The 13,712-nt window shown below is 44.3% G+C and overlaps 1 protein-coding gene across 3 annotated transcripts in view; it reads right to left on the reverse strand.

The window, feature by feature from the left end:
* The window catches only part of PCDH7 (protocadherin 7), a gene marked incomplete at both ends in the record, with an annotated part of 391,176 nt that extends 378,358 nt beyond the window's left edge, over positions 1 to 12,818 (reverse strand). For 2 of the 3 annotated variants that reach the window (XM_080930198.1, XM_080930197.1), the window contains one exon: positions 9,645 to 12,818. In XM_080930198.1, the coding sequence (XP_080786324.1) occupies positions 9,645 to 12,818 (3,174 nt within the window). Of the gene's footprint in view, positions 1 to 3,623; positions 3,829 to 9,644 lie in introns of those variants that run through there. The other variant, XM_080930199.1, reaches the window with a different exon arrangement.
* Between the last annotated feature and the right edge of the window lie 894 nt (positions 12,819 to 13,712).

The following is a 13,712-nucleotide window of genomic DNA, read 5'->3' on the forward strand; positions in this document are numbered from 1 at the left end:
TGGGGCCATTTTCCAACATATATTAAAAAATAAGGTCAGGATGAAAATTAGTTTTTGAAGCTTTGATTTTAGCTATTGCATTAATAACATACAGTCTTCCATATAATTATGATAATGAATAATGAGATCGTCAAGTCATAACTTAAAAAAATCCTTTTCAATCATTTGAAAAATATTAAGATTTTGGACATATGCCCTCTCACAAAATAAATTATACAAACTTGTCTCACACATTTTTGGAAGTTTGAGTTCTGTCTGTTTGAGGGAAGATTATAGCTCTAAAGTCTAAAAGTTAACTTTACTTAAAAATACCATTTAAGACAATAATGGTGGCTGAGGCCCTAATTTCCAGCAGCCCAGGGGGCAGAGGCGAGCCATTTGTCTTGGATACATAGTGAATTGTGTATTTCCAGCTTGCCCAGGGTTCACAAGTGACAACTTGTTTCACCAAAACTAATAACCAAACAAAACAAAAGCAGGAATGTCACTTGGATGCTCTTGGTATTCTGGAGTCTGAGGGATACTTTGTCATTGATTTTGTAAATTTCTTAAGCCGAGTTCTGTCACTCATGAAAAGAATGCTGGCCGCCTCATTAGCTTCATCGCAGAAATAATGAAGATGCTATTTTCCCCCAGTTTGTTCTGAAGAACAAATAAGAAACATGTATCTACTGTCTAGTGCTCTGAAAGGTGAAGGCAGGAGGCAAACATAAGTGGCCGTTTCTTTATGTCCTGCAAACATTATATTAACTTCACAAAGGCAGAGACTCTATGTTCCATACCCTGAACTGGTAGTAATGTCACATGTACTTAAAAAAAAAAAGCTTGTTAAAAGGATTGAACCCTTTAAGTGAACTGGTAAATGGTAGCTAGAATAACCATCATCCTCCTTGGATTTTCTAAAAGAGAATTAATTACTGTCTTTTTACTTTAAAATGATGTATCCAAACACGAAGTTATACAGAGCAACCACTGCTTCCTCTCCCAGGGCAACGACACCTATTTAACTGTAAGTTCCCATAAGTACAATGGAGTCTGAACAAAGGTCCCCAGATTGGTAATATTGGGGGCCGGACAGCTGATAAAGGTAGAATCTTTAGTCACGTGGAAAACTAAACAAGCAAGACCAGCAGAAGTTGCAAGGGTTGGGTGTGAGGTTTTCAGGAAGCTTGCTGTCACTAAAGGCTCCAACAAGTAGAATTGTGTGTGTGAACGGGACCCCAAACCCTGGAGCACGAGTGAGTCTCTGCTTTTATTAAATCTTTCTGGCCCTATGGGTAAATAGCTATCACTTCCGCTCAACAGTGCCGGGCACGGCAAAGCGAGATTCTCCAACCTCCTAATCTACCGTACGCTAACACGTACTCTTTATCTACCAATCAAAAGCAGAAATGCTCGTGTGGACACAGGCACAACCAAACCAGTACTGCACAAATAACTATATATTTGGTTCACACACACACTCACACACTCACACACACACTCACACACACACACACACACACACACACACACACACACACACACACACACACACGTATATATGTATTTGCCGTGAGAACATTGGGTATTGGACTCATTGCCTGCACATGCTACTCAAGCACTTTGTTGGGATTCTGTAAACCCCACCCCTCGGTTACCTGGCAACAGCCAGGTATACCTCACCCCACAGTTACCTGGCAACAGGTTCCACCCCAGTTACCTGACACTATAAAGGGGGCTACTTGAGCCCTCCTTTTTACTCTTTTGCTCTCTTGGCCTCTTGCTCCCCCTACCCCTCCACTTGCCACTCCTGTCCCTATTCCCTCCCCCCTCAGCCCACGTGCTCATGGCCGGCTTCTGCTCTTCTACTTCTCTACCCTCCTCTTTTCTCTCTCTGCCTCTACTACCCTCTGAACTGCCCCCATGACCTGAATAAGCTCTATTCTGTACTATACCATTCTGTGTCTGGTCCCTCAGGGGGAAGGGATTCCCAACATGGGTCCCTCCAGCGGCATCCCCCTTTTCCCCCCATGCCTTGCTGCACCTCCATGCGCCATACCGCCCCCCCTTCATCTTTTAACTAACATTGGTACCGAGACCCAGAAAATCATCTTTTCTTATATACACATTAATAACTTCCTATTTTGTGGTAGAAATTGGATATATCAAACATTCCTCAAGAGCATGCCACAGGCTGAATTTGCAAATCCTGACTGAAGGTTCTTCTTTGCCGATGTTTTCAGTAATACCACCCGTGGGCACCCGCACTACACTGTCCACCCATTCCAACTCCTAGAGTTTGCTCTGTCACTCCTTGTTTGTAAGTTGGTACAGTTTATTGCAAAGTCTACATTTTGAACCTATTGAAGTGAGTTTTTTTTTTTTTTTTCCCTTAAGATGAAGAAACAGGCATCCGAGAGAAGCAGAACAGAGCCTGAGTCCTCTCCGGACTCTTAGCCTGGGCCTTCTCCTCGAAACAAAATGAGAGGCAAAGGATAATTAAGATTTTTATTCAGGAATTTCACTGCCAGCTCAATGATACTTCAGAAAATGGCCCTTTTGCAAGATGAGATAAACAGCTAATGGTCTAAAAACCCTTAAGTGTACATTAGGGACTTGTATGGGCTACGGTCCCTCCCACCACTTCAGACTTCTGTGTTGTACCGAGAATCTTCCTTATTTGTTAAATCGCTAGTAGGCTGTCAGTTGTTTGTATACACAAGATGAAACAGAGTAAAACAAAACCTGGGGAATGTGGAGCTCTTATCCAGTACTTTGGAACTTGGAAAAAACTGTCAGAGGGCAAGGCAGATAGACGGTTATAAAAGAATCAGACCACGCACAGCACACTTGGAAGAGGGGCTGAAAAGCTGTTCAAATGACAGGAGCTTACCTAGACCACCACTCCTACAACTAAAACCACCCATTTAAGGTTTCAACCAATGGAACCCAATTCTTACAGCTATAAGGCTATATTTCCTGACATCCACCATAAAAGCCTCCCTATGAACATAGTCCGCCAAACCAGGAGGGCATATATTCCTTCTGAATATGTCTACAGGGACTTGGGTAAATCTAACAAAATTTAAAAAATATATATTCTCAGCGAATTTATCACCAACAACAAATGACTCTTGAAAATTCTATAGTTTATTTCAGGACTAAGGAAAGTTAACCAGTGCAGTGTCTGTGATAGCCACAGGAAGTCACAGACCACTGTGTTTTATTAAAGTGCTTGAAGTCTTTGATACTCACGTGTGGTAAAAACACAAGTGCGCAGTAACATTCAGAATTATGACACAGATTTGGCAAGAACTGTCTGCCTAGCTGGAGGACGTTGTGACCGCACGAGACAGAGAAAACACTGGTTAGTTTAGGGTTTTATTTGAGGTCAGTACTTAGTGTCCTCTAGATGAAGATGTAAGAAACCGAATTTCCCATTGTTCACACAGAGCCAGAGTCTTGGAGTTATTACTATTGAAATATGTCTTGGGCTCTTTTTTCTAGTGGTTTTCCTATCAAGTGTTAGCAGTTGCTAGCCCTCTGAGAACAGAAAGGAGGACATCTGTGAACAATGCTCGCCCGTGTTAATGCTGTTTCTTTGGACCTTAACTTGCTTTCCAACTATTTGTTTTCTTTAAACAGGGAAGAGGAGGCTTGAAGATAAAATGTACAACAAGAAGGGAACAAACAGTGATTGGCTGACACCCCACGGCCAAGGTCAGGCCAAGGTCAGGCTCCAGCAGATGTCTGAGTAGCAAGGTGATGACAGAGTTTGGTGTAAAATGGAGCGTCATATTAGAGTGGAATTCAGCCAAACACCGTAATGTATGGATGTACACGCATCTGAAAGAAGGAAAATAAAGATTTATGTAGGTTAAAATTAAAACAAAAAATAAATAAATAAAATAAAGCACGTTCTATAGAAAATTTCCCTAAACTCTTACACTCGACCACAATGCTGATACGGAGGTCTAGAAATAAATGAAATTTTTAAATTGCAAATTATAGATTTATGGATGATAAATATGCTCAAGGGGGAAACTGAGTTGTCAGAGGAACCCAACATCAGGAGCCTTAATGGTTCTGTTGTTTGTACACAGCAGTAGAGCTCAATACAAACATCACTAAATTCCTGAAAATAAACCTTGCTTCCGCCCTTAAAAACATTAATTCACCAGAAGTGATAATTAAGATTAGTTTTAGTGGTTTCAGCTCAGCTTTTCCTGTATGTGATTTCTCCCACTAACTAGTGCTAAATAAAGCACCGCACAGTGCACATGACACAGACACTGCTTTAGACAAGGGTTTAAGGGCTTTAAAAGAATAAAAATTAAATAAAATAAAAAGTTAAAAAGGAAACGTACTTCAGATTCTCTGGAACAGCTTTGACTCTTTCCAGGGTCCCAGAAAATGAATGAATGGGAAAGCTCACCAGTCTAGAAGCTGTCTGTGTTTTGATTGTAAACCAGGTTTGATACACTTACTGACCACAATGATCACAATGATCACCCTAATCTCTGCCCCCTGCACGGAGGGTAAGGACTATTCCAGTTGGTTCTATGACAAAGCCAGTGCCAAGAGCCATTGAGATCAGTAAATTATATGCTTTACATATGAGCCTATGCAAATTGACATTGATTAACAACAACAAAACACCTTTTTTTTTCCAACTTGAAAAAGAAAAGTCTCAGACTTCTGTGAAAATTGCCAGTGAACGAGCTGGGAGGAAAGGAGGAGCAGTCTGCTCTTACAGGCTGGGGATAAGTGGGTATGGCATCAGGAAACCGAGAAGCCAAAAGCCAGCACCAGTTTTGGTGAAAAAAGTAAGCAGTTGCAAAGCTGGCCACATATAATACTGAGACTATTTTCATTGTTTTCTAATAAAATGCCTTTCTGGTGAAGATGTGCAAAATGGTGCCCATGGCGGGAACTCATGGGTGCTCTGACTTTTGTGCTGCATTTAAAATACCGCCGATTAATTACATCTTTGGGCCTGTGCTAATCAAAGTCACATTAACTCTGTTTCATGTACCTCATCAATTGCTACCTTTCATAAGACACAAAATTATGAATTTTTACTAAAATAAGTAAGTTTTAAATTTTAAGTTCTACACAAGCCATAGAGTTGAGGCCAAAATTATACTCTATTGTAATAAAGTCTATTTTTATGGTAAAATATATCAGCTAAGACATAAGTAAACTGAAACAAATTCTTGTCACTGTTACATTCTACACAGAGAAACTCACTGAATTCGAAGGATGTTTTGCTTTGAAAAGTGGTTTAATGAGGACACTTGGCCTCTGGTCTATGTCATGTCTCTAATAACTTTGTGAACATAATCTGACCACATTTTTGTACTAGCTTGTCAGTGGTACCTTTTCATTCTAAAATGCGATGACACTCACGATTTTAGGTACAGTCACTAAGCTGTTGACTAGTATGCTAGTCAATATATATACATACATACATATATATATATATATATATATACAAACCATATAATTTCTCTTCTGTATAGGTTCAACATTCAAATACCGTAAACATACCAGTGTATTAATATCAGCCCAAAATAAGGGACTAATGGCCTCACAGTTGCTATATAAGAATGTGTGGTTGGGTGTAAAAGAAAGGAGAAAGCTGGTAACACAGAAATTGCTGAAACTATATAGATTTGTATCATTTAGTCACTCATATCAACTAATCAACTAATGGATCCACGTTTGTTTAAGATCAGTGTTGGAGACCATTTAATTTGTTCTACATGAACTTCCCTTTAAAGCTGCACATCAACTGTGGACCACTTAACTGAATGAAGATTTCCAGATGCCTTTACTCATCCAAAGACTCAGGTAATATGGCTCAGTGCATGTCCCTCTCCTATTAGTTATGAGGTTCCTGTCCAGAATGCTAAGCCAAGTGTAAAAGAAATATATGCATATTCACTGGGCTTCATGAAAGGGTACTGGTTACAGCCAGGTGAAGCACCTTGTGCCTTTTCTTTGCCGTGTGGAGCTGACATCACTTTGCAGATCTGTTACTGCTGAAATAAACGTGTGCTGATGCACAAGGTTGATGCTTAATTTTCATAACACGCAGCCCTACAATGCTAACTGGAAGGTACCCACATGCTGCCAAAATCACAGGCATCTTTTTATGTTCACGTGCATTGCTTGAACTAAGTGTATAATGAACACTGACCAAATTGCATTAAGGAGAACATTATTCAGACTAAATCAGTAGTTCCTTACAGAAAGGAAACTGTCAGGAATTAGCAAGATCCCCCCCCCACCCCAGTACATTGTGATCAGCTCAAAATGAATTTTAAAACAAATGCTTATTGAAGCCCAATTATAAATATAACCTTACATTTCATCAATAAAATACTATAAAACATTTTTATATAAAAAGCCATTATCTTTTAAAAGAAAGCATACCAAATGATAAACTCAATAGTGTTTGAGAATATCCGGAGAACTGAAACTCTACATTTATAGTTCGTTAAATGTTGCATTTTTTTAAAGTTTTATTAAAATTATTTAGCACAATTTAAAATAAAAACATATGGAATGCATTTTCTTCCTTTTCCCCCTAATAATGCAGATGTACGGCTATCCCTTTACATCACAGGATTACAAGCCACCAAATTTGCCAAGCAACCAAAGAACTCAGTGCAAGAAAGACAATCTCAGAAGTGCTGTGGGTAAGCTTCCCTGTGCTCAAGTAGCCATCAGGTACTGGATGGCAAAGGCTTTTGCTTACAGTGCAGAGGTCTGAACTATAAAAAGCTAGGTTCCACCCCTCAGTTTCCCAGTGTGTGAGAGTGAGAAATAATTCCATCCACTGTCCAACACACATCTTGAGTTTGTCAAAGTATTAATAGATGCTCAAAATATTCCTAGAGCCTATGAAAACAACCCAGGAGAAGGAAAAGACAGTATACACACTGTTTATAAATGCTCATTTCTGTGGAGGTATTGGCTTAATACAATGTAGCCCCTAATACCACAGACAAGAAACACAGCTTCCATGCAGAAAATGCTGAAAGAAATGTCACTTCCATTCCATCAGTATATACAAATGGGCATCATGAGTTAGTTCGGGGAAATTATAAATAAAAATGAAAGCATTCTAGCAAAAGAAATTTCACACTTAAATGAATTCCCTAACCAATTTCAAAAAGTCCAAGTCTCAAGTCTAATTGAGAGGATAGAAGTCTCAAATTTTAGATGAATTCGTCTTTATAAGAGGGAGACGGCAAAATCCTGTGTGCTAATAAACTAAGTTTAATGAAAGCAAACATGGCTTCTTTCTCTGAACAGAGTCTTTTATCTTTTAAGGGTAGAAATAGAAAAGTAGCTATGTATAATGCAAACAAAAAAAATCTGAACAACGTAGACAGCATCCCTGTCAGATAATGCAGAATGTAACTTTGAAATGGATCTCCTGTCCCTGGAGAGCAATATTGAGCAGATGAAGCTATCAATTACTATCATTAATTACATCAGGGGGAATGTGTTTCATTTGCCTTTATTTTATTGTAGGTCAGCTATTTGCTTGTGGTTAACACGTCATACATCTTTGGAATACCTAATGGCATGCAAGTTTCCCAAAGTCACCTTTGGCAAGCCGAGTGACTCATTCCACTCACTGTGGGGCTTTTCTTTTTTGGTAACGGGCTTTGCTCAAGTGAAAGACAAGTACTGCGCATTAGTTAATTTATGACCATATCTTTATGCTATTCAAATGGCATGCCAGTGGTCTTGACATTAAGTGAGTTTAAAATTCAAGACTATAGCCTGGCCCCAACAAATGAGTCAATTACAGCTCAGGTGAAAAAACACATGTTTGCATGCAGTATTTGTAAATTTGCCATTTTATATAACTATTCAAAAGCATACAGTTAGGGACCGTAGGAGACCAATGTCACTGTCATAGGGCAAAACCACTGTTAGCCTGGTCATGAGGATGCAAGCCGTCTCTGGAAAGCCATCTTCCCATCATGTGGTACTTGTATCATCGTTTTCTAAGGGAACTTCAAGACCTCAGGTGTATGTAAACATATGAAATATAACGTTGTATATAAATAACATGAAAAAATGCTGTATGTTACATTAGAGACTTCCTTATTTACAAAACTGATGAAGACATTAAGCACCAGGCCCAAACACGTTGATTTTTAACTCCAGGTAAAGCAAACCCACAACAGAAATAAACTCTCCACAATACCAAATAGTGGGTTCAAATAAATAAATAATTCAAGCTTACATGCATCCAAAGGTCTATTTTCAAAAGCTATTTCATCCGCAGTAGTTCAGGCATACTTTCCTTTTACTGCTTTTAATAGGGTATTTTTTAAAGAATATTACTTCTGCTTCTTCTTATCCAAATAAATACTATAAAGCAAAATGCTACATGTAGAAATTATTTTAATATTTAATAATGATGAAAACTATGAAATGTTACTGTTTATTCTTCATAACATATTGAATGAGACTATGTAACAACTTCCCTTTTACCTCAGTTTCCCTCAGATGTCACATTCTACATGTAAAACACATCTGGCAGAAAAGCATCATATTCCTACATCTAACAAGTGATAAACGTGATTCCTAAGGTCAGGCTTTGTAGTAAAACACGTGATGCTTTTTTTTTTTTTTTTTTTTTTTTTTTTTTTTTTTTTTTGCAGAGTTCTGGCCAGCATCTTAGCACTTTCCAAAAGGATTCATTTGCTGTGTGACAAACTCTGATGTGCATAGAAACTAAACTTCTCCTTAATACATCCCACACAAGAAAACTATAAAATAAATCTGATAGAACTTGCCTTCAGGCACGCACACACACACACACACACACACACACACACACACATGCACACATAGATATATTGCTGTTTTCCACAGTATACCAGGAAACAGCTATGTCTCATAACACACAAAAATAACACACATAATTCTTTTTTTCTCATAATTCCCAAAACATCCACAAATATCTTCTGCTAAGTACAATTTAATTTTGTTTACAAGCTTTGGAATATTGAATATGAAGAATTCAGGTGCTGATTGCATATCCACATAGGAGCTAATCATTATAAGTAAATGTTGTTAGAGATACAAAGTATTAAAAATGTAATTATGCACGACACTTGCTTGTCATTAAGCACTTTTAAGCCACTATTTTCATCCAATCAAATGACTATGGCAGGAATTCAAGATCTGTTACCTTGGCTCTGCATTTCTATGAATCAGTGTCTGCTGACTTGTAAAATTCCGCATGATTCATGACACAGTTAACTTTTCAGTGCCCAATTAGAATGGGCACCAGTTGTGACTCTAGAAAACGTTCACTTAGAACTCTCCCAGTAAGACAGACATATTTACTCTGTAAGCATAAAGTGTACATGAATTAAGGCTGTCTGTCAGGTGCCAGGAGGAGCAGAAAACACTACCTCTCCCTTAGACACCATGTAAGCCTACAGTCTAGTTTGTGAAAAAGCAGGAACACGCCTCTACCCCATAAGGCCTCTGGAACACCAATGGTATAAAAATGCACATTCTCCAAACTAGAAGGACCCTTATAAAGGAAAGACAACTTCATAGAAGCTGCTCCACCTCCATCAGACTCTCTGGGATCTGTAAGCAGGTCTGGGAGTCTGTCTTACCTGTTTGCTGTACTTGTTGCTGGTTTGACAGCTGTACTCGGAGCAGTGGTCCGAGCCGATGGAAATGTTGTCTCCTGCTCCCACAAATGTGTTGGCTGGTGGTAGATCTTGTACAGCTTGATGTTTTTTCCCCGCAGTTGGTGACTGGGGGTGAAGCTGAACGGTAGGCAATGGGGAACTGGATTTGTAATGCCTCGCCAGGTCTGGACTGCCGGGCCCACCATTCACAGATCGGTATCGGCCCATGCTTGGACTGTCGGACAACTTCTCGTTGACACTGTCATATCTCTGTCCGTTTGGTTTAGAAGCCTCGACGGTGACAATGCTGCTGTACAGTGGCTGCTTGGATTTTTTGTTTTTCTTGTCCTTCTTAGGCTTTTTTGATTTGTCATGCTGCTGGGGTGTAAAAAAGTCTTCGTGGTCTTTTTTGCCAGCTTCGTAGCCATTTTTGTTCTTGGACCTGCAGTACCTGGCCATCATGACAATCAAAATGATGAGGATCACGGTCATAATGCCAGCGACCACCCCAATGACAATACTGAGCCTCTGTTTGCTAATTTCATAGCTGGGGTCACCAGCTATATCCTGGGTGAGTGGGGTGTGCAGACTCCGGACGATCTGACTGTCAATCACGGTTGCATTGGAAACACTTTCATTGACAAACACGTGAACCAAAGTCGTAGTGGACTGTGAAGGCTGGCCACTGTCATTCACTTGCACAACCAGCCTGTGCAAGCCATAGTGCTTTTGGGTGAGTTTTCCCACTAAGGAAACCACGCCACTGGTGGGATCAATCTCAAACAGCTTGAAAGGGTTGCCTCCTACAATGCTGTAGTTCAGGTCCGCATTGATGCCGTCATCACTGTCCGTCGCCAGCACTGTGGCTACAACTGTCCTGACATGACTTGAGGGTGGCAGCAAGGTATAGGAGATGTTTCTGGGGAGGGTCACTGTGGGAGCATTGTCGTTTTCATCCATCACAAACAGGGAGACTGTGGCTGTGGCCGACCTGGGAGGATCTCCCCCATCCACTGCCTTCACTCTGAAAGTGTAGGTAGTCTGGTGTTCCCTGTCAAAAGACATCGTGGAGTAAATGGTCCCTGTGTCATTTTCAATAGAAAAAATGTTACTGTTCTCCTCTATATACAGGCTCATCTCTGCATTCCGTCCCTTGTCAGCATCCATTACAGTGACCATACCCACAGGGCTGTTGGGCTGCAAGTTTTCCTTCACATAAAAGGTAAAGACATCCTGCATAAACTTAGGGTCATTGTCATTCTTATCAGCCACCTGTACAATCACCGTGGTACTGCCCTGCAGCACAGGCATGCCTTTGTCTTTGGCATTAACTTTAAACTCATACCTGTCCGTCTGCTCCCGGTCCAGGACTGTATTGACCAGGATGTCCCCAGAATCTGGGTCGATGGTAAAAGTCCCCATCATGGTGGAGTCCAGCGAGTAGGCTATCTCTGCGTTCTTCCCGCTGTCGGCGTCTGTCGCCAGCACTGTGGCTACCCTCTCACCAGGAATGTTGTTCTCTGGGAAGTAAACCTCAACCACGGACTGGCCAAAAACAGGAGGGTTGTCGTTGGTGTCTCCCACCTTGACCACCAAGGAATTGTTGCTGGAGAGGCTGGGACTGCCCGAGTCTACAGCCACTATGACCACATTGAACTCCCGGGTGGTCTCATAGTCCAGTGGGGCCGAAGTGTGCAGGAAGTACTTTTTCTTGTTCTGATCGCCCTCTGTGTCGCTGGCTGGCTTAAGCTGGAAAGGCACATCTCCCACTACAGTGCAGGTGACAACCCCGTTCTCACCTTGGTCGCGGTCCGACACCTGCACCAGGGCGATGGGGGTGTCCACCAGGACGTCTTCGGCCACGTTGGCCACCCCGTCCTTCAGTGGGATGCGCCCTATCTTGCGGATTTCGATGGAGGGGACGTTGTCGTTCTCGTCTTTGATGTTGAGGACCACTGTGGCCTTGTCGGTCTTGGGGGGCTGCCCGCGGTCACGGGCCATTACGGTGAATCTCAACTGGTTCACTTCCTCGCGGTCGATACGGTGTAAGACACTGAGCCAGCCCGACGTTTCATCCAGGCGCAGGAGCCGTCTCACCGACTCGGTGGCCGCCCCAAATACATACTCGATCTGTCCATTGACCCCTACGTCCGAATCGGTGGCGCGCAGCTGTAGGATGGGAGTGCCGGGAGCGCTGTTCTCAGCCAGGTCAGCCTCATACACGCTCTTCTCGAAGCGAGGGCTGTTGTCATTCACGTCGGTGATGAGCACCCGCAAGATAGCCTGAGAGGACCGAGGCGGGTCGCCCCCATCGCGCACGCGGAGGGTCAGCTCATAGGAATCTCTCTGCTCCCGGTCCAGCGCCCCCTTCACTATCAGCTGCGGTTGCTTCTCGCCGTCCGGAGTGTCTGCCACCTGCAGCTCGAACACACTGCTTCGGCCACTAGGACTGGTCCCGCCGCCACCCTCAGGCGCGTCCTGCCGCCGCTTGGAGCCTCCAGAGCCGCCGCCGCTCGCGCTGTTCCCGCCGCCCCCTGGGTAGGGGGCGCTGTCCGCCGGCCCCGAGCGCCTTCCCTCGCCGCCGCCGCCGCCACCCCCGGGCTCCTGGAGCAGCTCGTAGCGCTCGATGCCATTGCGACCGAAGTCACGGTCCGTGGCTGTGGGCAGCAGGTAGAGCGTGCCCACAGGCCGGTTCTCCTCCACCGTGAGTGTGAGCACCGGCGACGGGAAGGTGGGCGTGTTATCGTTGATGTCCAGCACGATGACCCGACCCTCAAACAGGTCCACCCAGCTCTGCGAGGGCCCTATCACCGACACCTCGAAGTCCAGGAAACACTCGTTCTCGTCGAAGATCATCTGACATTGGGGCAGCTTCTCTCGGTCGATGCGCCGCTCGCTGGTGCTCAGCTCGCCGGTGAGGTTGTCAATCTTCAGATACTCAGAGCCAGACTCAAGGCTGAAAGTCACCTCGCCGGAGCCGGTCACGATGCCCAGGTCCGAGGCCACATTGCCGATCCGCACGTCGGCGGGGCCCTCCTCAGCCAGCCGGTACCGGAGCAGCTGCTTGGCGGCGGCCAGGCTGAAGCAGAATGGCAGAAAGAGACAGCAGCCCAAGCACCAGCCGCGCGCCCATCCCGTGGTCCGCATCCTCAGCATCTTCTCTTGCTGCTGCTGCTACTGCTCCTTCTAACCACAACCCCCCTCGGCACCCCCCTCCTCCGGGGCTGGCCGCCTGCCCTCCCCTCGGTCCTCCTCTCCGGGAAAGGAAGAAACGAGAGGGAGGGGAGGGAGGGGGCCAGAGTAGCGCGTAGAGTCGGCCGATGGGAGGGGGGCAGCTTTAGATGCTTCTTTTTTTTCTCCTCCTGCTTCTTCCGAAAGTTATTGTTTCATAATTCATGCAATGGGTGCTAATCGCCCGCTCGCCGGCCACCGTTTACTCGCAGTACTTACAGTTCACGGGACACTGCGCGCCACGGGCTCGGTGCCCCCACAAAGTCATCCCCGTAGCGGGAAGATCCTGAGACCCAGTCCCCAAGCCCTGGGAAGGGGCCGGAGCCGCTTCTGCAAGAGGGCGGCGGAGCCTGGTAGCGGACTGGAGCAAACCTGCAGCCGTCCCCGCCTGACAGCAAGGCTGGTCCTTACTGCTTCTGGAGTTGAGTCCAATTCAGGTTCCAGCCACTCACTCTAGACCCAGGCTCTGTTTAGGCTCCGGAGGTCCAGACAACCGTGAGCCGCTTCCTGCTCCAGGCTCTGGGGCGAGCAACAAGCCAGTCTCAACTCTGACTCCTCTTAAGCATCCGGGAAGCCACTCAACAGATCTTGAATGAAAAATTCCACAGCAGGTCGCTTCGGGCAAGGTGCAGCGAAGACGCCTCGCGTCACGGCTCGGTCCGAGACCTGGTGCTCACGGCGCGCCAAAGAGCAGCCCGAGCCATCTTCAGAGACGCCCAGAGTCGGTCGCTTCTCACCCCGGAGAGCTCGGGTTTCTCTTTTTTTCTTAACAACTCTGCGCAAGGTCATTAGTCACGAAGCCGCCGCCTGAAACCGCAG

This window comes from Micromys minutus, assembly GCF_963924665.1.
Source record: "Micromys minutus genome assembly, chromosome: 1".
Classification (NCBI taxonomy): domain Eukaryota; kingdom Metazoa; phylum Chordata; class Mammalia; order Rodentia; family Muridae; genus Micromys; species Micromys minutus.